The sequence below is a fragment of the Phlebotomus argentipes genome, unplaced genomic scaffold, assembly GCF_947086385.1.
Source record: "Phlebotomus argentipes unplaced genomic scaffold, Phlebotomus argentipes genome assembly contig_2, whole genome shotgun sequence".
NCBI classification, from domain to species: domain Eukaryota; kingdom Metazoa; phylum Arthropoda; class Insecta; order Diptera; family Psychodidae; genus Phlebotomus; species Phlebotomus argentipes.
In genome coordinates, this window is record NW_026776162.1 from 7109307 (window position 1) to 7125150 (window position 15844).

The 15844-nt window shown below is 43.7% G+C and overlaps 1 protein-coding gene across 9 annotated transcripts; it reads right to left on the reverse strand.

The window, feature by feature from the left end:
• Positions 1–315: 315 nt before the first annotated feature.
• LOC132265044 (amyloid-beta-like protein) lies at positions 316–14738 on the reverse strand. 9 transcript variants are annotated; one of them, XM_059765476.1, is made up of 12 exons: positions 14100–14738; positions 10929–11099; positions 7194–7332; positions 6897–7115; positions 5851–6116; positions 5615–5746; positions 5341–5493; positions 5120–5269; positions 4231–4817; positions 3267–3408; positions 3027–3209; positions 316–2406 (listed from the first exon to the last, which is right to left on the reverse strand). In XM_059765476.1, exons 1-12 carry the CDS (start codon positions 14169–14171, stop codon positions 2305–2307), a joined length of 2316 nt encoding a protein of 771 aa, XP_059621459.1. In that variant the 5' UTR covers positions 14172–14738; the 3' UTR covers positions 316–2304. The 9 variants fall into 9 exon arrangements, with proteins under 9 accessions (XP_059621459.1, XP_059621455.1, XP_059621454.1 ...); XM_059765472.1 differs by having other exon boundaries at positions 3033–3209; positions 6897–7118; XM_059765471.1 differs by having other exon boundaries at positions 316–2409; positions 3033–3209; positions 6897–7118.
• Positions 14739–15844: the final 1106 nt, after the last annotated feature.

Genomic DNA, 15844 nt, shown 5'->3' on the forward strand with positions numbered 1-15844 from the left:
TGTGTGTGTGTCTGTCTTGCTCTTTTTCACCATCTCATGATGCCACTCTGCGCGACTTCCGACATTCTACCTTTTGACTAACTATATAGTAAAATACCTAATGTTTCTTCACGTGATTTTTATCAATTTTCTTCTTCATCATCTTCATCTGAATAGGAGGGAACCAACGTTATTAATCTCCTTATGAAATATAATATCCTTATTGAGAGGATGTGTAACAAATTACAACATCAAAGCAAGAACTCCATCATTTTCTCTTAAGCCGTGTTTTTTTTGCTCTCGATTTCTCCTTTCTTGTGTTTCCTGTCTGTCTTGTTTTTCTTTTTTTCCTTTTTTTTGAAGGGGGATGGGCGGAAAAGAGAGAAAATTGAGCTTCTGAGCGCCAACTGATGCCAAAACGGAGGCTTTTGGCGAAGATTCGGGGGAGCGTGTGTGAAAGAAGCTCTAATAGAGATATGAGAGAAGCCTTCTTTCGATGCTCCTTGTGATGCGCATCCTTGAATGCAAAGCTCACCCCCATTTTGTGTTTTAATTGCTCAAAAGCTCAATTTGCATTTAATGCCATTAAGCATTGCATTTTCGGCACAATGAAGAGAAAGGGGTTTTGCCAGGGAGATTCCTTTTGAGTGTTACACTCATCTGTGCCTTAAAGGACGTGTTAAGTGTGCCATCTTGCTGAGTTTCATACGAGGATTATATATTTGCGTTGATGTCTTCTTCCCAAACGCGAACAAATTCCACTTAATCTCACCTGGTTTTATTGCCAATTCGAAATCACTCAGCAATTTCACGGGGATTTCTCTGCGTCGCGTCACTCAAGAGGATTTCGATCAAAATGCAAGAGAAGCACAAACTCAGTGACATGAAAGCGATGTGTGAGAATTGAGTGGAAAAAGCTCAGACGAAATCATATCACTCGTGATTGTTCATTCATCTAACAACAAGTACAGTGACTACCAGAGAAAAGAAGCGGCTTTACATTGACATCCACGCTGGGTTTTAGTGATATTATTATTATTATTTCATTTTTTTTTTTTGGATAAGGAGAATCTCTCCTCATTTTTCGCGATTTTTCTTTTATATGTTTTCTTTCTTGCAATTTGTGGTTTCGTGTCATTGATGAGTTTAATAATGTTATCTCTACCATCTATTGTTTCCACCTCTCTTCAGCTAAGTTTCTAAGTTGTTGTTAAAAATTCTGTTCTATATATTTTCATCTTTTTTTGTTTTGTCATTTATAAAACAAGCTCTCGCACAATTCGGTTCACCTGAAGCATTTTTTTTTTATATATCATAATAAATAGGATTATTCTCTGTGTGTGTGTGATTCAATGAGACACAAGTATTGTGTGTGAAAAGAGGGTTGTGATACGAGTTATACAGAAAGCACTAGAGTGACATGATAATACTACGAGAATCTCTGGTTTGATATAGGAAAAAGTCAGTCTATGTGAAGCTTTTTATACTCTCATGTTTAAATTTATTTCGACTCTGTGAAAAATTCCTTTGTAAGCTTTTTTTTCTCCTCGTATAATTACGTGTTCTCACCGCTATTCTTGCGGTGTGAAATTTTGTGTTCTGAAGGCGTCTAGAAATTCTCTAAGAGATTTTGGTTAGTGTTTGTGTGTGGTTAAATAAACGGCGCGGTTGTTTTTTTTTTATTTAATTCTCCATTAGACTTGTGGAATGAGGAAAAGATTGTAACAGTGTTTAATCCCTCCAAAAAATGTCTCACGATTCATCTTGCAAAGGACACTCTACTACAACTACAACAACGAGAGATTTTTTGAGTGCATTCTTCATAAAAGTGCAGCATTCAAATAAATATCTTCTTTTTTTATTCTTTCTCCTTATCTCCACCACCACTTTTTTTCACCCTCTTCCTTATTTACCTTTTTTTTTACCTCAGTGACAACGATAGACTGAACATTTTACAATTAAAAATGAGATATTGTACAATTTTGCAAGCCAAACTTGCGTTATATAGCAGTTAATTTCTCCTTCTTCACTCTCCCTCAATATATAGTGTTCCAATCATCCTACCAACGCTGTCTTTGCCACTCATCTTCATCAGAAGGTATATAATTAGTTATAGGTAATTTTTTTTCATCTTTATGTGTAATGCTAAGATCTAAATATATCTGTGGCTATTATTGTTTCATCTTCATCCACAATTTGCATCTCACCGCGCATTCCTCTCGGTTTCTCTTTTTTTTATTGAATATAAAAGGATTATACTTTCCATTTTTTTGATTCTCTCCGCACACCGCCAAACACACCTTCTCACTCGCCGAGGTTACGCGCTTAGTCCTTGACCTCGAAGTATTTGTATGTCGGATTCTCGTAGCCGTTGATTTGCATGTTGGCCACGTGTCTCTCCTCTGGTGTCACTGGGGCTCCGATGGTCTGCTGGCGGGGTGGAAAAGAGGGAGAAAAGTTCAGACAGCTCCTCCAAGGAAACTGGTGAAAAATTCATTGCGAAGAACATGTGCCAGGAAGGACTTTTAGCAAAGTTCAATTGTCTATTCTTGGCGGTATTCTTATACTCAATTAGAGCCTTCCTTAAGAGGCTGAGCGCAATTCTGCGGTCATCCAAGGAAATCAATTGATGAATTAAGGATAACCAAAGCTTTGATAATGACTAAGAACACAAGGATACTGAATAAAACCGTCTCAGAAATGCTTCTGATTTGTTGCATACATTCTAGGAAAAATACTGCAACTAAACTCTCTTTAGAGTCCTTAAATGCGCCTCAGGATCAATTTTGTTATACTCTCTTATTAAAAAGCTTAGCTTCTCACTAGTTAATCGAAACGAGCGCTTGTCAAAGACCGCGCTGTTAATATTATTGGCAATTTCATCAGAAATTTATAGCTTCCTGCAGCGACAATTAAGTCAATGCTAATTTCCAATTAAAATCACCGTAACATCTAATTAATTTGCCTTATGTTGTCATGGAAATCATCGAGTGACTGTCGATGTGGTGGCAAAGAAGCTGTAATTTGAGTAATTGAGAGAGACTCACGTTAACCTGGTCAACTTCAATGAATCCTTGTGCTTGCGGCGATCGGGATGCGCGCCACTTGGCCACGGCCACTCCCACGAAGACGGCCGCCATCAGGGCGATTCCGGCGAAAGCCAGAGTGAAGTAGACATTCCTGCCCTCGTGTCCCGGTCCCTGGAACACCTCCCGGCGCACGGAGTAGATCTGCAAGAGCACAATCTCAATTATCCGCGTCGCGCGCGTGCCGTCGTGCCCACTTACCGCCTCTCCGTGGCCCAGATCGTGAGCCAGAGCGTGCTGCATCCGCGGCTCAGCTTCCTGATGCGCCACAGCGGCCGCCACCTCCTCGACAGCCCGCTGCACAGCTGCGTCATCCACTGTGGGAAGTGCCGTGACTGCCGCGCTGTCGACAGAGGAAAATCAATTAGACGAGATGCGACAAGGGGCAAATAGCGCCTCTTCTGTGCGACCGTTGAGAGACAAAAAGGCGCCAATGAAGAGAGAAATCGTCACAATTTTAGCATATTCGCTCGAATATACTGAGAAATGTCGTTATTTTTACGAAATTAGCAATAAAACCAGTTAAAATTCTATTAAATTAAACTAAATTCAACCCACTTTTGCTACTCAAAATGTATCGCGTAGAATTTCTCAGCGCAAATTGCATTTAGATTTGCCAATTTGTTTTTAACACAATTTTTCACTAAAAATTATTTAAAAATCAATATGAAATAGCGATTTTTGTGATTATAAAAGCACGAATTGATTCACAATAGTCGAAAAAAACACAACATCGACTTCTCTTTTGTAATAAATTCACAGATAAATTGCAATCACAAAACACTTCAGGTGAGATAAATGATTTCAGATTAAACACTGATTGAAAAAATTGCACTGAATAATAGCGGAAAAATTGTATCTACACAGATTCAGGGAGTCAATTAATTCAAATCGACCGTCAATGAAACTATATATATTCTCCCCTTGAGATGCAGCAGCTTTGCGCCATCAATTAGGGCGTGTGTTCCTGTGCAGGATGCAATGTAGCAAATGGTGGAATGTCAATTGCCGCTCCACTGGGTTTTTCGTCGCGCTCTGCAGCGACATTCCGCCCATCTTGCATTAAATTGAATTTCAAATTGCACAAGAAGGATAAGCGTGTTCGTGAACTCGCGCAGAAGTTTGACGCTGTGAAATGGTAATTTATGGAAAGTTGCGAACTTACCCAACAGTAGTGTCTTCATCGCGATCCTTGGCATCCTTCTGGTCGGCTTTCTGATACTTCCTCACTTCCTCCTCGCTGGCCTTCTCCTTCATCTGCTGCTGCTGCTTCACCGTCGCCTCCAGCTTCTTCGCCTCCGACCGCAGCTTCTCCTCGCGCAGCTTCTCGCGCTCCTGGGCGCGCTTCTCCTTGCGCTGCTTCTCAGCCAGGCGCTGCCGCTCCTTCTCGTTCACCTTGCGCTCCACCTCTATTCTGTACTTGTCCAGGATCGCCGCCTCCGCCTCCTCCGTCATGGCCAGCATGGAGCCGGGCGTCTCGTCCTTGGAGCGCAGCGCCTGGATGTAGTCGTCCATCAGCTGCGAGATCCTGCCCGAGAGATCCGGATAGCGCTTCAGCATGGAGAGTGACTGATTCACGGCACGGTCGATGTCGATGAGGCGCTCGAGTGTCCTGGAGCGCTCGGAGGCCGCCGCCTCGAGGCCACCAGTGCCGCCGGAGCTCAGCAGATGCCGATAGTGAGCCAGAGCATGAGCACGATCCTTGTGCAGAGCGCGCAGCAACTTCTGCAGACACTTCTCCACACGATGAGCCTGCAATTTTTACCACAACATTTGTCACTCTCTGTCTAATTAATTGCCACCCGGAATGCTGCAGAGTTCTTGAGGGGTGTTCAGTTGGAATGGTGCGACTGTCAAATTGATATGCACACCACCATTATACTTTCGAAAGCGCCAGAAGAGAGCTTTTCTGCTTCGCATGCTAAGTGCCTCATTCGCCAACTCTTTATCAACTTTTGAGGCATTTGCGGTTTTCTCTCTTTATCAAATTTAAAACTTCACATCCTTCGAGAAACTCTAGCCGAGGGTGGCGAAAGGGGGAAGGTCAAACGTACGTTTGGCGGCTGCTCGGTCAGGGCTTGGGTGTAGCAAGTCATCGCCTCGCGCTTCCGCTGGTTGATGTGCGCCAGAACGCGCTGCTGATGCATGGCGGCCAGCTGGTGCTTCTCGGCGTTGCCCTCCTCCTCGAGTGCCTGAACAGAGGTCTAAAATTCATCAATCAGGAAAGCCTCGCACGCCGCGTCAGCTTCTGGCTCAGGTCTCCTCCGCCACTTACCTGGAATCTAGCCGTCATGCGCTGCTTGAAGCTCTGCGCCGCCTTGGGATCGGCCAGACGCATGTCCTGGTACTTCTCCTCCAAGTCAGACCAGTCCTTCATCACGCGCGTTACCTTCTCGCGGTGCGCCTCCTCCAGCCGCTGCTGCGCCTCCTGGGAAAGCGACAAGAAACACACATGTTTTTTTGGTTGATCTCTGTGCTCAAGCATGCGAGGACAAGCCAAGGAAATCATAATAATGTTAGCATAACTAGAGAGCGCTTGAAATGATTACTTTGTAGCTCTGATGCTCGAGTCGCGGGTCAAAGTGAGTGAAGTAGGGATCGACAGTGGGCAGAGCACTGGACGAAGATGCAACTTGCTCAGTGGGCTTCAGAGTTGTGCTCGGTGACATTGTCGAGGGGTTCTGACGACGCCCATCAGCCAGAACGGAAGGCAGAGTGGTGAGAGAGAGAGAGAAAAGAAAGCCTCAGCACCGTGTCAAAGCGTCTACCAAAGCTCCGCACTCACCTCGTTGATGATAGTCTGATCCTTTCCGCTCAGTGATCCGCCGGGCATGTCCCAGTTCTCATCAGAGGCGCCAGAATCCTCGGAGTCGCTGCCAGTGTCCTCGTCCGAGTCGTAATCGTCCTCATCGTCGCCTTCCTCGTCGGCCAGCATGTCCTCGTTGATGTCCACATCGTCGTCGTCGTCGCCCTCGAGGTCGTCAGACATGGGCAATCCCTCCAACTCAGGCGACATGACGGGCAAATCGATTTTCTTCACTTTGACCGCATCTGCGAGGGTTGAGAGGCAATTAAGTTGGGCCAATTTATTCATTTGACGCCCCCGCACACGAAATATTTCACCCACTTATCGTACAAACTCTCGCTCTCGGGCCATTTCTTGCCTCTTTTCGTGCACTTGAAAAGTTGGGGCAGAGAATTTCACAAAATCAACACGAAATGACTCTCCGAAGGCTGGATTCAAAGCACACACTCTCTCAAGGCAATCACTTTATTCTGTTGAGACTCAGCAAAGTCTCGCTATTTGCTCATGATTTTCCACAAGAGCTATTTGCGGATTTCCTTTTTGCTAAGCGCGCGCTCCCAAAAAGAGCATTTTGCAAGATTTAGCACAGTGAAAATTTAATATTTCCAAACAATGTAATTTGGTCTTCATCTGCAAAGACAATCTCACGCTTAAAACTTCTAATGCTGTACCAAAGTTTTCACGCCCGGAGCTTCTATTTGTCCTGCTATTCCAATTAAAATGGCTCTCAACGTATGTAGAGGAAAAGCTTCATTAAAGCTCGGGAGATTATGAAGAAGGGAAAAAAACGAGGAAGACAACTAACGAATGTAGAACACTTAACCGCGAGTAAAAAGGGTAAGAAAAGTTATTTTTAAAGTCTTTAAAGAAATTTAAAATTGTAGAATCATAAATTTAGGGAATTTTGAAGCGTAGTTTGATAACTTTTGATAATAGAGCCCAATTTGGAGTCCTCAAAGTGACTCACTTCACTTGTCCACCCCTTGCAAATGAAGAAGAGAGGGAGTTGTTAGCCGTTGTCATACCTTTGAAATGCTTGGGACAGCAGACGAACTCCACGCCGGAGAAGAGGGATATGCCGCAGGGCAGGAGCATGGCGAAGCTCCTCATCTGCATGCCGCGGTCCTGACAGGCGGCCGCTCCGGTCTGGTTCCATCTGACGAAGGGCCAGCAGCGCGATGCATTGTGGATATGATCGAAGAGACAACCCTCGGGCACGAGCAGCGCGTCAGACTGGAAAGGACCTTCTGGAAGCATGGCGGGAGGTGTCTTTAGGGGTTCTGGCGGAATTGCGCTCATCAAGCTGGCGGAATGTGACTCACCCAAGCACCTGAAGGGCTTGATCCAGCGCTGGGCACCTTTGCACTTGCCCTGACTCGTGGCTCCCTGGCGACACCAGCCGCCAATCTTCTGGTAGTGCGGCGACTCCACGATGTTCGTGATATCACGCCCCGGATAGACCTGCAACGCAGAGAGAGGTGTCATTTGCATAATTGAGATCATGAGTGCCATTCATCGCAGTTGGGAATTGCCCAAGGAGTGGTGACAATTTGTACATGCAGAGAATAATCACTGATTTACTGGCAATGGAAATTACACGGAGAGGCAGAGGTGGATTGCCTGAGAAATTGTCTCAAATTGATGGGTGATTTTGGGTAATTTGGTAAACAGCCTGCGCTCATTACCGTCGACAATGGTAAATATTTGTCTTTCTCGCTAAGTTGTGTCATTCAATATTCATTTTTCTAAATTATATTTACCTCTTCGGCAAAGTGGAACGACATTATTTAACTTTATAAGTCTTGAATTATTAAAATTCATAAATGTAAAAGCTCAATAAAGATTAATCATGTAATTTTTGCAGGATTCCCTCTTAATACTGCTTAAAACATCTAATAGACAACTAAGACGCCATTTAAGCGCTATTTTAATTTGCCCCAAACTTTTGACATCTTATCTAATAAGATATTAATCCAAAGTTGCATAGAGTCGTAAATTTTGTCAGTGCAAAACTGTTGGACGTTGAAATATCCACCAGAATCCTCTCGAGACCTTTTGCAGTTACATATTTCACTATCCCGATAAACTGAGAAGTGACACTATTTCAAGCCTTGTCGCCGACAGCGAAAGCTTTTCCACTTCCGGGGACAAAAAGTTTGAAATATGCTTCCTGTGGAAATGAGAACAGCTATTTTGAGTCATGCTGAAAGGCGCGCATTGGAGCACAAATTGCATTTAAACATACAGAATGAGCGCGCTGGAAAAGCGTGGGTAATTCAATTTTTATGGCAAATCATGAAGACTCCATTCGACATTTCAGCATTTTCCACTGTATTGCACTGCGAATGTTATGGGGGAAAATGAATTAAAATGGATGAGCGCGCGAGAGAGGGTGAAATTACCATAAATTTGTCTCCGACAGAAGAGCTTCCAATGCATTCTCAACAAAATCGATTAACTTTCTAGCATGCACTTTATTTTATTAGGTCAATTTTGCCAAACACTTTATTTAATTGACTAGCGCGCTATCGAATTTCCTATTGGTGGCAAAATCAACCCCTAAAATTGACTCCCCAAATCCACCAAATTATCCACCATCAATACAAAGTCCATCACAACCCGAAATCCACTCTTTGCCATTTATTTTCCCAAACCACGAAAAAGCTCTCCGGGGTGCTTTTATCTGTTCTCCACGTCGCCATTGGAGAAATGGTGTTGAATTTTCTACGTGATTTTCAGCCTCGTGCGCCCAAAACTTCCTCCGGAATTGTCGTGAAAAGTGTGTGTGAAATGTTTGAGTGTGAAGTCGTGTGAGAATTTCCACGAGATAGATGGGAAAATTTGGAAATGTAATTTCACACAAAAGCCCTGGTCGATGGTGTGAGGAAAATGAGGAAATGTAGTTCCCCATTCTTCACCGCTCATGCCAACCACTGATGATTTTCATACAGAGCGTAGGGGATAATGAAAATGAAGTGAGCTTTAGTGAATTCCTCTGTGTCGGTTGAGATGTGAATGCTGGAACTGCGCATAATGTTTATTCAGTGGATGGAAAATGTTATTTTCATTTCATAATGAGCTTGAAAAGCAAGAATTCTATAGATTATTGATCAAATTAGAGTGAACAATTCACTTTCAAAATTGATATTAATCGATATTCTTGACCTAAGTCACATTTAACATTGACAAAGGTGTACAAATTGCTTTCTCGTCTCTCTAGATTCGTTGCAAACTGTCCTGAAAATGAGTCCCGAATCGAATATCTAGTCTAATCTACCCCCTAAAGCTGACTAAATTGGGGTGAATTCATTCGCTTCCACTGCCTCAATTTATACAGCGTTCGCTGAGCGACACTCTGGGCTGAGCCTCCAGTTCCTGGAGCATATTTGCGCATTAGCATTGTCGGCCCCACATTTCTCACACGCCGCTCGTGGTGGGCCAACTCATTGATCACAGTCAGTGGCGGCCCGAGGCAGTCACCCTTCGCAAGGGTGGCGACACGGTGTATTTGGAATATTATCCACATATTGCCAAACACACCGACCCTCGACTGCACGAACAAAACACTCCCCGAGGAGAATAACAAATGGTGCGTAGATGCGCAGAGGTGGGCACGAGTTTCACTCCTCTGTCACGTGACTCACAGTCATTTCGATTGGGGCATGAAAGGGGAGAAAAATATAAATGTACAAATTCACCCCATGAGAGCCATAATGAGCGGGGGAGTCAATGAATAATGTACGAGTGAATTTTTCATCAGCCACTGGCCTCACACTCTTCTCTCCTCACCCCCGCCCCAAAAACGCGGCACTCGAGGGCGCTTTGGGGGTGGGGCGGGGAAAAAAATCCACCTGAAAATGCTGAGATTATGAAAAAGAGCTGTTCGTGGGTTTTTAATTGAATTATTGATTCCACCTTTCAGCACCGCCGCGACCACAAGCGAATGCCTCAGCGAGAGAATGCTTCTTTTGGGGGTGCGAGAGATTAATGAAGAAATGAAGCGAAACACTTGGAAATTACAGGGTGAAATTTGATAAATAAATTAGGCGAGCTGATTCATGAGATTTCGCGCGTCTGATTTCCTGCCAACGCCTAAATTGACAAGAGCGGAAGAGTCAGATTATAGATTTTACATTTATATTTCATGCTATCTGAATGATCAATATTCGTTTATGGAATTTTTAATTTGTCTCCCCAATACTTCCGCTGCCACAATAAATTTGCTTATAATTCATTTTGATTTTTTTCCCGGATAAAAGCTCCCGCTGAAATCACCCCCTTTTTGATTGCCCATTCACTCAGGCGAAACACCTAATTAAAGCAATAACAGTTGCACTGTTCGTGAGTATAAAATAACCTTCTGTTTTAATTCCAAATGATATTATCAAGGGATTATTTCAAAAATTCATTTCCACCACTACTGAAACACTCTCGACAAATTCAAATTTGCCGCAAATGAATTTACACACGCTGTATTGATTTTTTCCGACGAAAAAAAACACAGGGAGAACATTTTTGTCTGTATTCAATCAATTTTAACCCTTTTTCCGCTCGCGCAACACTCATGAAAATGTGAATAATGCATGCACGGTCGACAGGTAGGCAAATTGAGCCCATCGGCGTGTTGGCCGAACCTCTGCAGGTGAAATGCGGAATTGCGGACAGTGTTGGGCGGATTTTGGGACGGTTAATCTATCGCCTACAACTTCTTAGAACATGCTAAAGACGAAAATGCTCGTCAGGTTGTATTAATAATCATAGCAGCGCTATTTTTTGGCGGATTTTCAAAATTAATAGTAATTTGGAAAGGTGATTTCATAGCCTACAACTCTGCAGAACAGACTATTTGTGTTATAGTTCATCTTCACATATTTTGAATGGCTTTTTAACATGTACAAAGAGTAGGAACAAACGTCTTCTTATGCAGTTTGCATTGAAATATTCACAATGGCGCTATTTTTCATCGGATTTCTAGGAATGATAGCATTTTAGACACCGTAGAAGATAATCTATAACTGCCGTCAATACTTTTTTTTTGTAATATTAATTGTACTCACCTTCTTGCAGTGATCGAGCAAATCGATTTTGTCCCTCAAGCACGAAGAGTTGGGCACTTTAATCTTCAGGTCGGACATCCACTTGCCCTCTTCGGACAAATACTGTGGGTGGTAGATTTGACCCGCCTCGCAGAGCACGGCGATCTGGGGCTCCCATCGTGGCGATGCAGCCTTCAGTGGAAAAGACACGACCAATTAGTCACGATAATTCTTTCAATTGCTGGCAAACAACACTTGAGACTCTCTCTCTCTCTCTGGCGATTTCCCATTGGCTGTGTCCGCTCGTTCAGTGATTTATTATGTTTTTCCTAGCCCAGAATCCCAGAGAAAGAAAATCCCTCGGCATCCATTGTGAATACCAATGGGACTTCCCGACATGACAACGGATATTCGAGTGCAGGGCGGAAAAAAATGACTTGCATTGTGTGTGCTTTCGATCCCAATGAGCAACGGTGCGCATTTAATGGTGGACGGGATTTAAATTAAAATCCCCTATATTCAAATTGATTTATTTTATTCCCTGAGCCTCAGAGTGCAGGACGAGAAAAAAAACTACTCGTCCTCTCAATTGAGTCCCTGACAGAATATTTGGGACAGCGAGAGCATCGAAACTGGAGCACACAGTAATCATTGGGAATGTTTTCCCAAGGATTTTCCGGCTGAAATTGCAGATTTTTTCATCCCCCCAGCATCCAGCGCCTGCACATATAAACCATTTTCCAACATTTATACATGACGAAGCTTGTGCGCATAAATTAATTAATTAATCTTTCTTCCGTGTCAGTACATCTATTTCGCCTCCATGGAAGCCGATGGGATTTTAATTAAAATTGAAGCTCTATTTGGAGATAATAAATTTCGATACAGAGAGTGCTTGAGAGCTTTCACACACAAATAGACAAACCATTTTCCTCATGGAATGAGCCAAACTGATGATTTTTTAATTTTTCTACCCAATTCATAACTCTAACGACGCCCTAAAGTTTTCATGCATCAAATCATAATTAAATCATCGGAGAGGGAAGAAAGTGCCCCACGAATGCCTGAAGAGGAAGTTTGGTGGGTTTCTTTTTTGGTTGTGGGAAAAAAAGCTCACAGAGTCATTAGAGATTGTCTGTGTGGGATTTTCTTCAACTTTAATTGTCATCAAAGTATCTGTGGAGAAGCATATAAAGTCACACGAAGCTAAATACAGAGTTTGTGCACTTTCTCAGGAAAAAGGGGAACGAGAGTTTAATTGAGTTGCTTGAAGAACGCCAACTCAACTTTTAGTCAATGTAGCACAAAGCCAATTCTCACTTGTAAACAATATATTTCAAGAGAGGCTTAATAAATGTCTTTTTAAATCGATTTTTGCACAATTCGACGTCTCAAAATTATGTTTTCTTCAAATTAAATTCCACATTTGCAAGAACACAAGATGTTGAAAAGCATTGCCTTTGGACATCTCTTAAGCCTTTGAGCTACTTAATTTAAGTCTCAACATTCTTTGTTCACTGCGTTGAGACTTTGTGGCTTTGAGGCAGAAGAAATCATCTCTTCTGCGGAATGGGGGAGGGAAAAGCCCGACACAACTTGAGGAAAATGATTAATTTGAAGAGAGTCACACTGTGCATGACTTTCTCAAGAATTTCCATCCATCCCCACATGAGGCCAAAAACCACCCCCCAACTCACAGCTTCAACCACGAGAAACACATCCAATTATTGTTTGCAAATGGAGAGAAAACTCTTGGGGAAACTTTTAATGTGAAAAATCATAAATCACGAGATAAAGCGCCGAGGGAGTTTTCCATGTTTGATTGTCCAATGGCGAAAACGGTGTGTGAGTGTGTGTGTTTTGGGTCTTGGAATTCTCCGACAATTTTCCTTATCAGTGCGGTTGGCGGAATTTCTCCGCGAGGATTTTGTGGGTGTGCTGAGGTGAAAAATGGTGGGCCTGTTGTGTTGGAGATTGCATGAAATTCTAGAAATTCATACTGGCATTTCTCAACTCCGGTGCTCGGGTGTAGAATTTCTTCGGGTCTGTTGGAAAATGCTTTGGAAGGTGGGAGAGTTAAGTAAATATGGCGAAAAGGAGGAGGTAAATATATGTGCTCTTTCCCCTCCTTGTAAATATAGCGCACAACTGTGCATGTAATGTTGGATGTTGAGAGAATATTGAAAAATCAATATGTGACTTTCATCTGGTTTTATACCAAAAAAACTTATGTATGGCTGCCACGATATTCTCTCGATATTGTGTACTTGTACATAAGTTCTGTGCTGTGGCGAATGCGAGACAGACAGATGGAAAAATGAAGCAGTGAAAGAGTTGTATAAATAATGCTTCTCCTATGCCATATTAACTCTCAAACACACACTCACATTTCAGCATGAAAATCATATGTATAGGAATTATAAAACATGATACAAATTTATTGATTCAGGTTCTCGCGTTTCTTTCTTTTCCTCCTTTCCTTCGGCCACTAAGACGACTTTCGACACACCAGACACACATTCTTCTCCTTCTCTCTCTCTCTCGCCACTTCCTCATGAGAATCTCTGGTCAGAATCAGGCAAAAGCATCTGGAGAGAAATTTACACGAGAGCACACAGACAAAATTTCAGAGCATCACACGCTAAAAATTGTGGGTAAATAGCGCAAAAAAAGTGGATGATGAAGTGAAGCAGAGATACAGAAAACGTGTCTGGTTTTGCAAGGCGAGCCTCAGAAAGACATTAGAAACACACCCAATTTCTCTTCGAATCCCCCACAAATTCGACACAATTTGATAGAGAGATGCTCAAGAATGCTGAAGATGTGTGAAAAGTGTCGAAGAAGATCATGTTCCGGATGAGGGAAAAACCATCATCGGAAGCATTGAGAAACAAGCCCGTAAAGACCGTAAAGTGATACAAAATCCTCGTGAATGCATGCAGAATGGCCAAAAACTCCTCCGCGTGTGATAAATTCAATTGTGGAAAGCTCCCCAAAATAATCGAGAAAGTCGTAAAATGGGATGAAAGTCTGGAGGAGAGTCGTAAATATGGCAAAAGATATGCGTCATTTGTTGGGTGCCATCAAACGGACTGCGACACAAGAGCCATGGAAAATCGATGCGAGAGAGCCTCCTTTTCCTTTTCCAACCCCCAAAAAAAAACAAAAAAAAGAAGAAGAATTCATCCTCACCTGCACACTGACTGTGATATCCGAAAAAAGCGTCGAAAGCACGAATCCGAACACAAATCCCCAAGACGACATTTTCTCAACTTCTTTTGCACACTCAACTGTGATTTCGAGACACACTTGTCTCCAGGTATTGTATTACACTCTCTGGCGAAAAATCACACAGAGGCCCGATACATATGGCCAAAGTGGACGCAAAATCCGCCTCTCAAGCCGCAAATAGAGGGTCTCTCTCGCTGTCTGGGGCTTCCTTGTTCGGTTCAACCCTTCCTTCTCCCTGTGGCCAAACACAACACAGAAAAAACGGGCAGCTCCACTCCACTCACACGCACTTCACTTCCTCTGGCACTGGGGCCTTCAAAGACCACCCGACGAAATGTCTCTCCTGGCGAAGAGGGTGGCGCTTTCCTTCAGTCACGGAAAACTCGCTAAACCGCCCCTCGGCCTCGCTTAATCCATGGAAATCCACTGACAGGAGCGATTTCGGGCGCCCTCGCGACTCTTTGGCGCTCTTGCCTGGCGATTGTGATACCTTTTTGGTGGCTGTTTGGGCTCTTTTCAGGCTCCCTTTTCAGCTTCACTTGAGAGAGATTTTGAGATGCTTCTCACCTTCACGCGACGCTCTTGGCACGACTCAACACTGCGCACTGTTGGTGGCAGCAAATGCGACGGACTCGGTCGCGACTTCGGAGACCCGCTCTCAGAGACACAAGCAAACGCGAGAGAGCCAATTGAGGGCTTGGTAGAGCTGGAGAAGCCATTATCTTTGTTCTAGCGCAGAGTTGATGCCAGAATTGGCGCGCTTTCGTAGATACAATTCATTTCAGTAAAGTTTTACGTTCGATTTTCATTTAGGGATCTTTGATATTCATTAGAAAGCTTTTTCAGTCTCAATTAATATATTTAGGAGAAATAATTGCATTGCAGTCTCAGAAACATTACAACGGATCCAAAGGGAGAATCGCTATGTGTTCTTGACTGCTGCCCTCTGTCGACAATGTGTGGCAATGTTGATTGAATATACAGAAAATAATCAAAAAATCAAATATTTTATGGCATAATGAAAGGATGATTGAAAGAACCTTCAAAGAAATTCAGAATATCCAACACGTAGGATTGACTGGGTGGAAAAAAAAGACAATCTTCAATCTACCCTCCGGTCAACTCGTCTTCCAGAAGAGTCGAGAGAGCAAAGACGGCGTGCGCGCGCCGAATGCGCGCCGCGCAGGCGCCGCGACGGCTCAGGAGTCGGCGGGAGGGTGAAGGAAGTGCCTCTGCCCCCAACATAATGGGATCTACGGGCAAGATAACTACATTAAATGGAGTGGCATTGTGTATGCCTTTTGGACGACAGACGCGAGCGCTCGTAATAGACACTGACTCACCAAAGCATGATGCTCGTGGGATCTGCCGATGGTCGGAGGGCGACGAAAGGGCCCCTAATTAACTCACTGCAGGTCCCGAGGCTCGTCGCTGCTCATTTCCATGCGGAAAGTGCGGGGCTTCGGGGGTGGAATTCAGGAAGCAGCAGAATTGTGCAATTTCCTCCCATGTGAGATTGACTTTCGTGTGTCCCACTGAGAAATACATACGGCGCTTCATGGAATTATTAATGGGGCGGCGCGGGTGGCTTTCCAAATTGCGCGAATCCCTCGTGTGGGTGAGGAAAAATTTCAGATGGTCCCCAGAGGGTGCACACGAGAGACGCCAGCGCGAGGAAGGGGGTCAATAGCTTGAGGAGAAGCTTC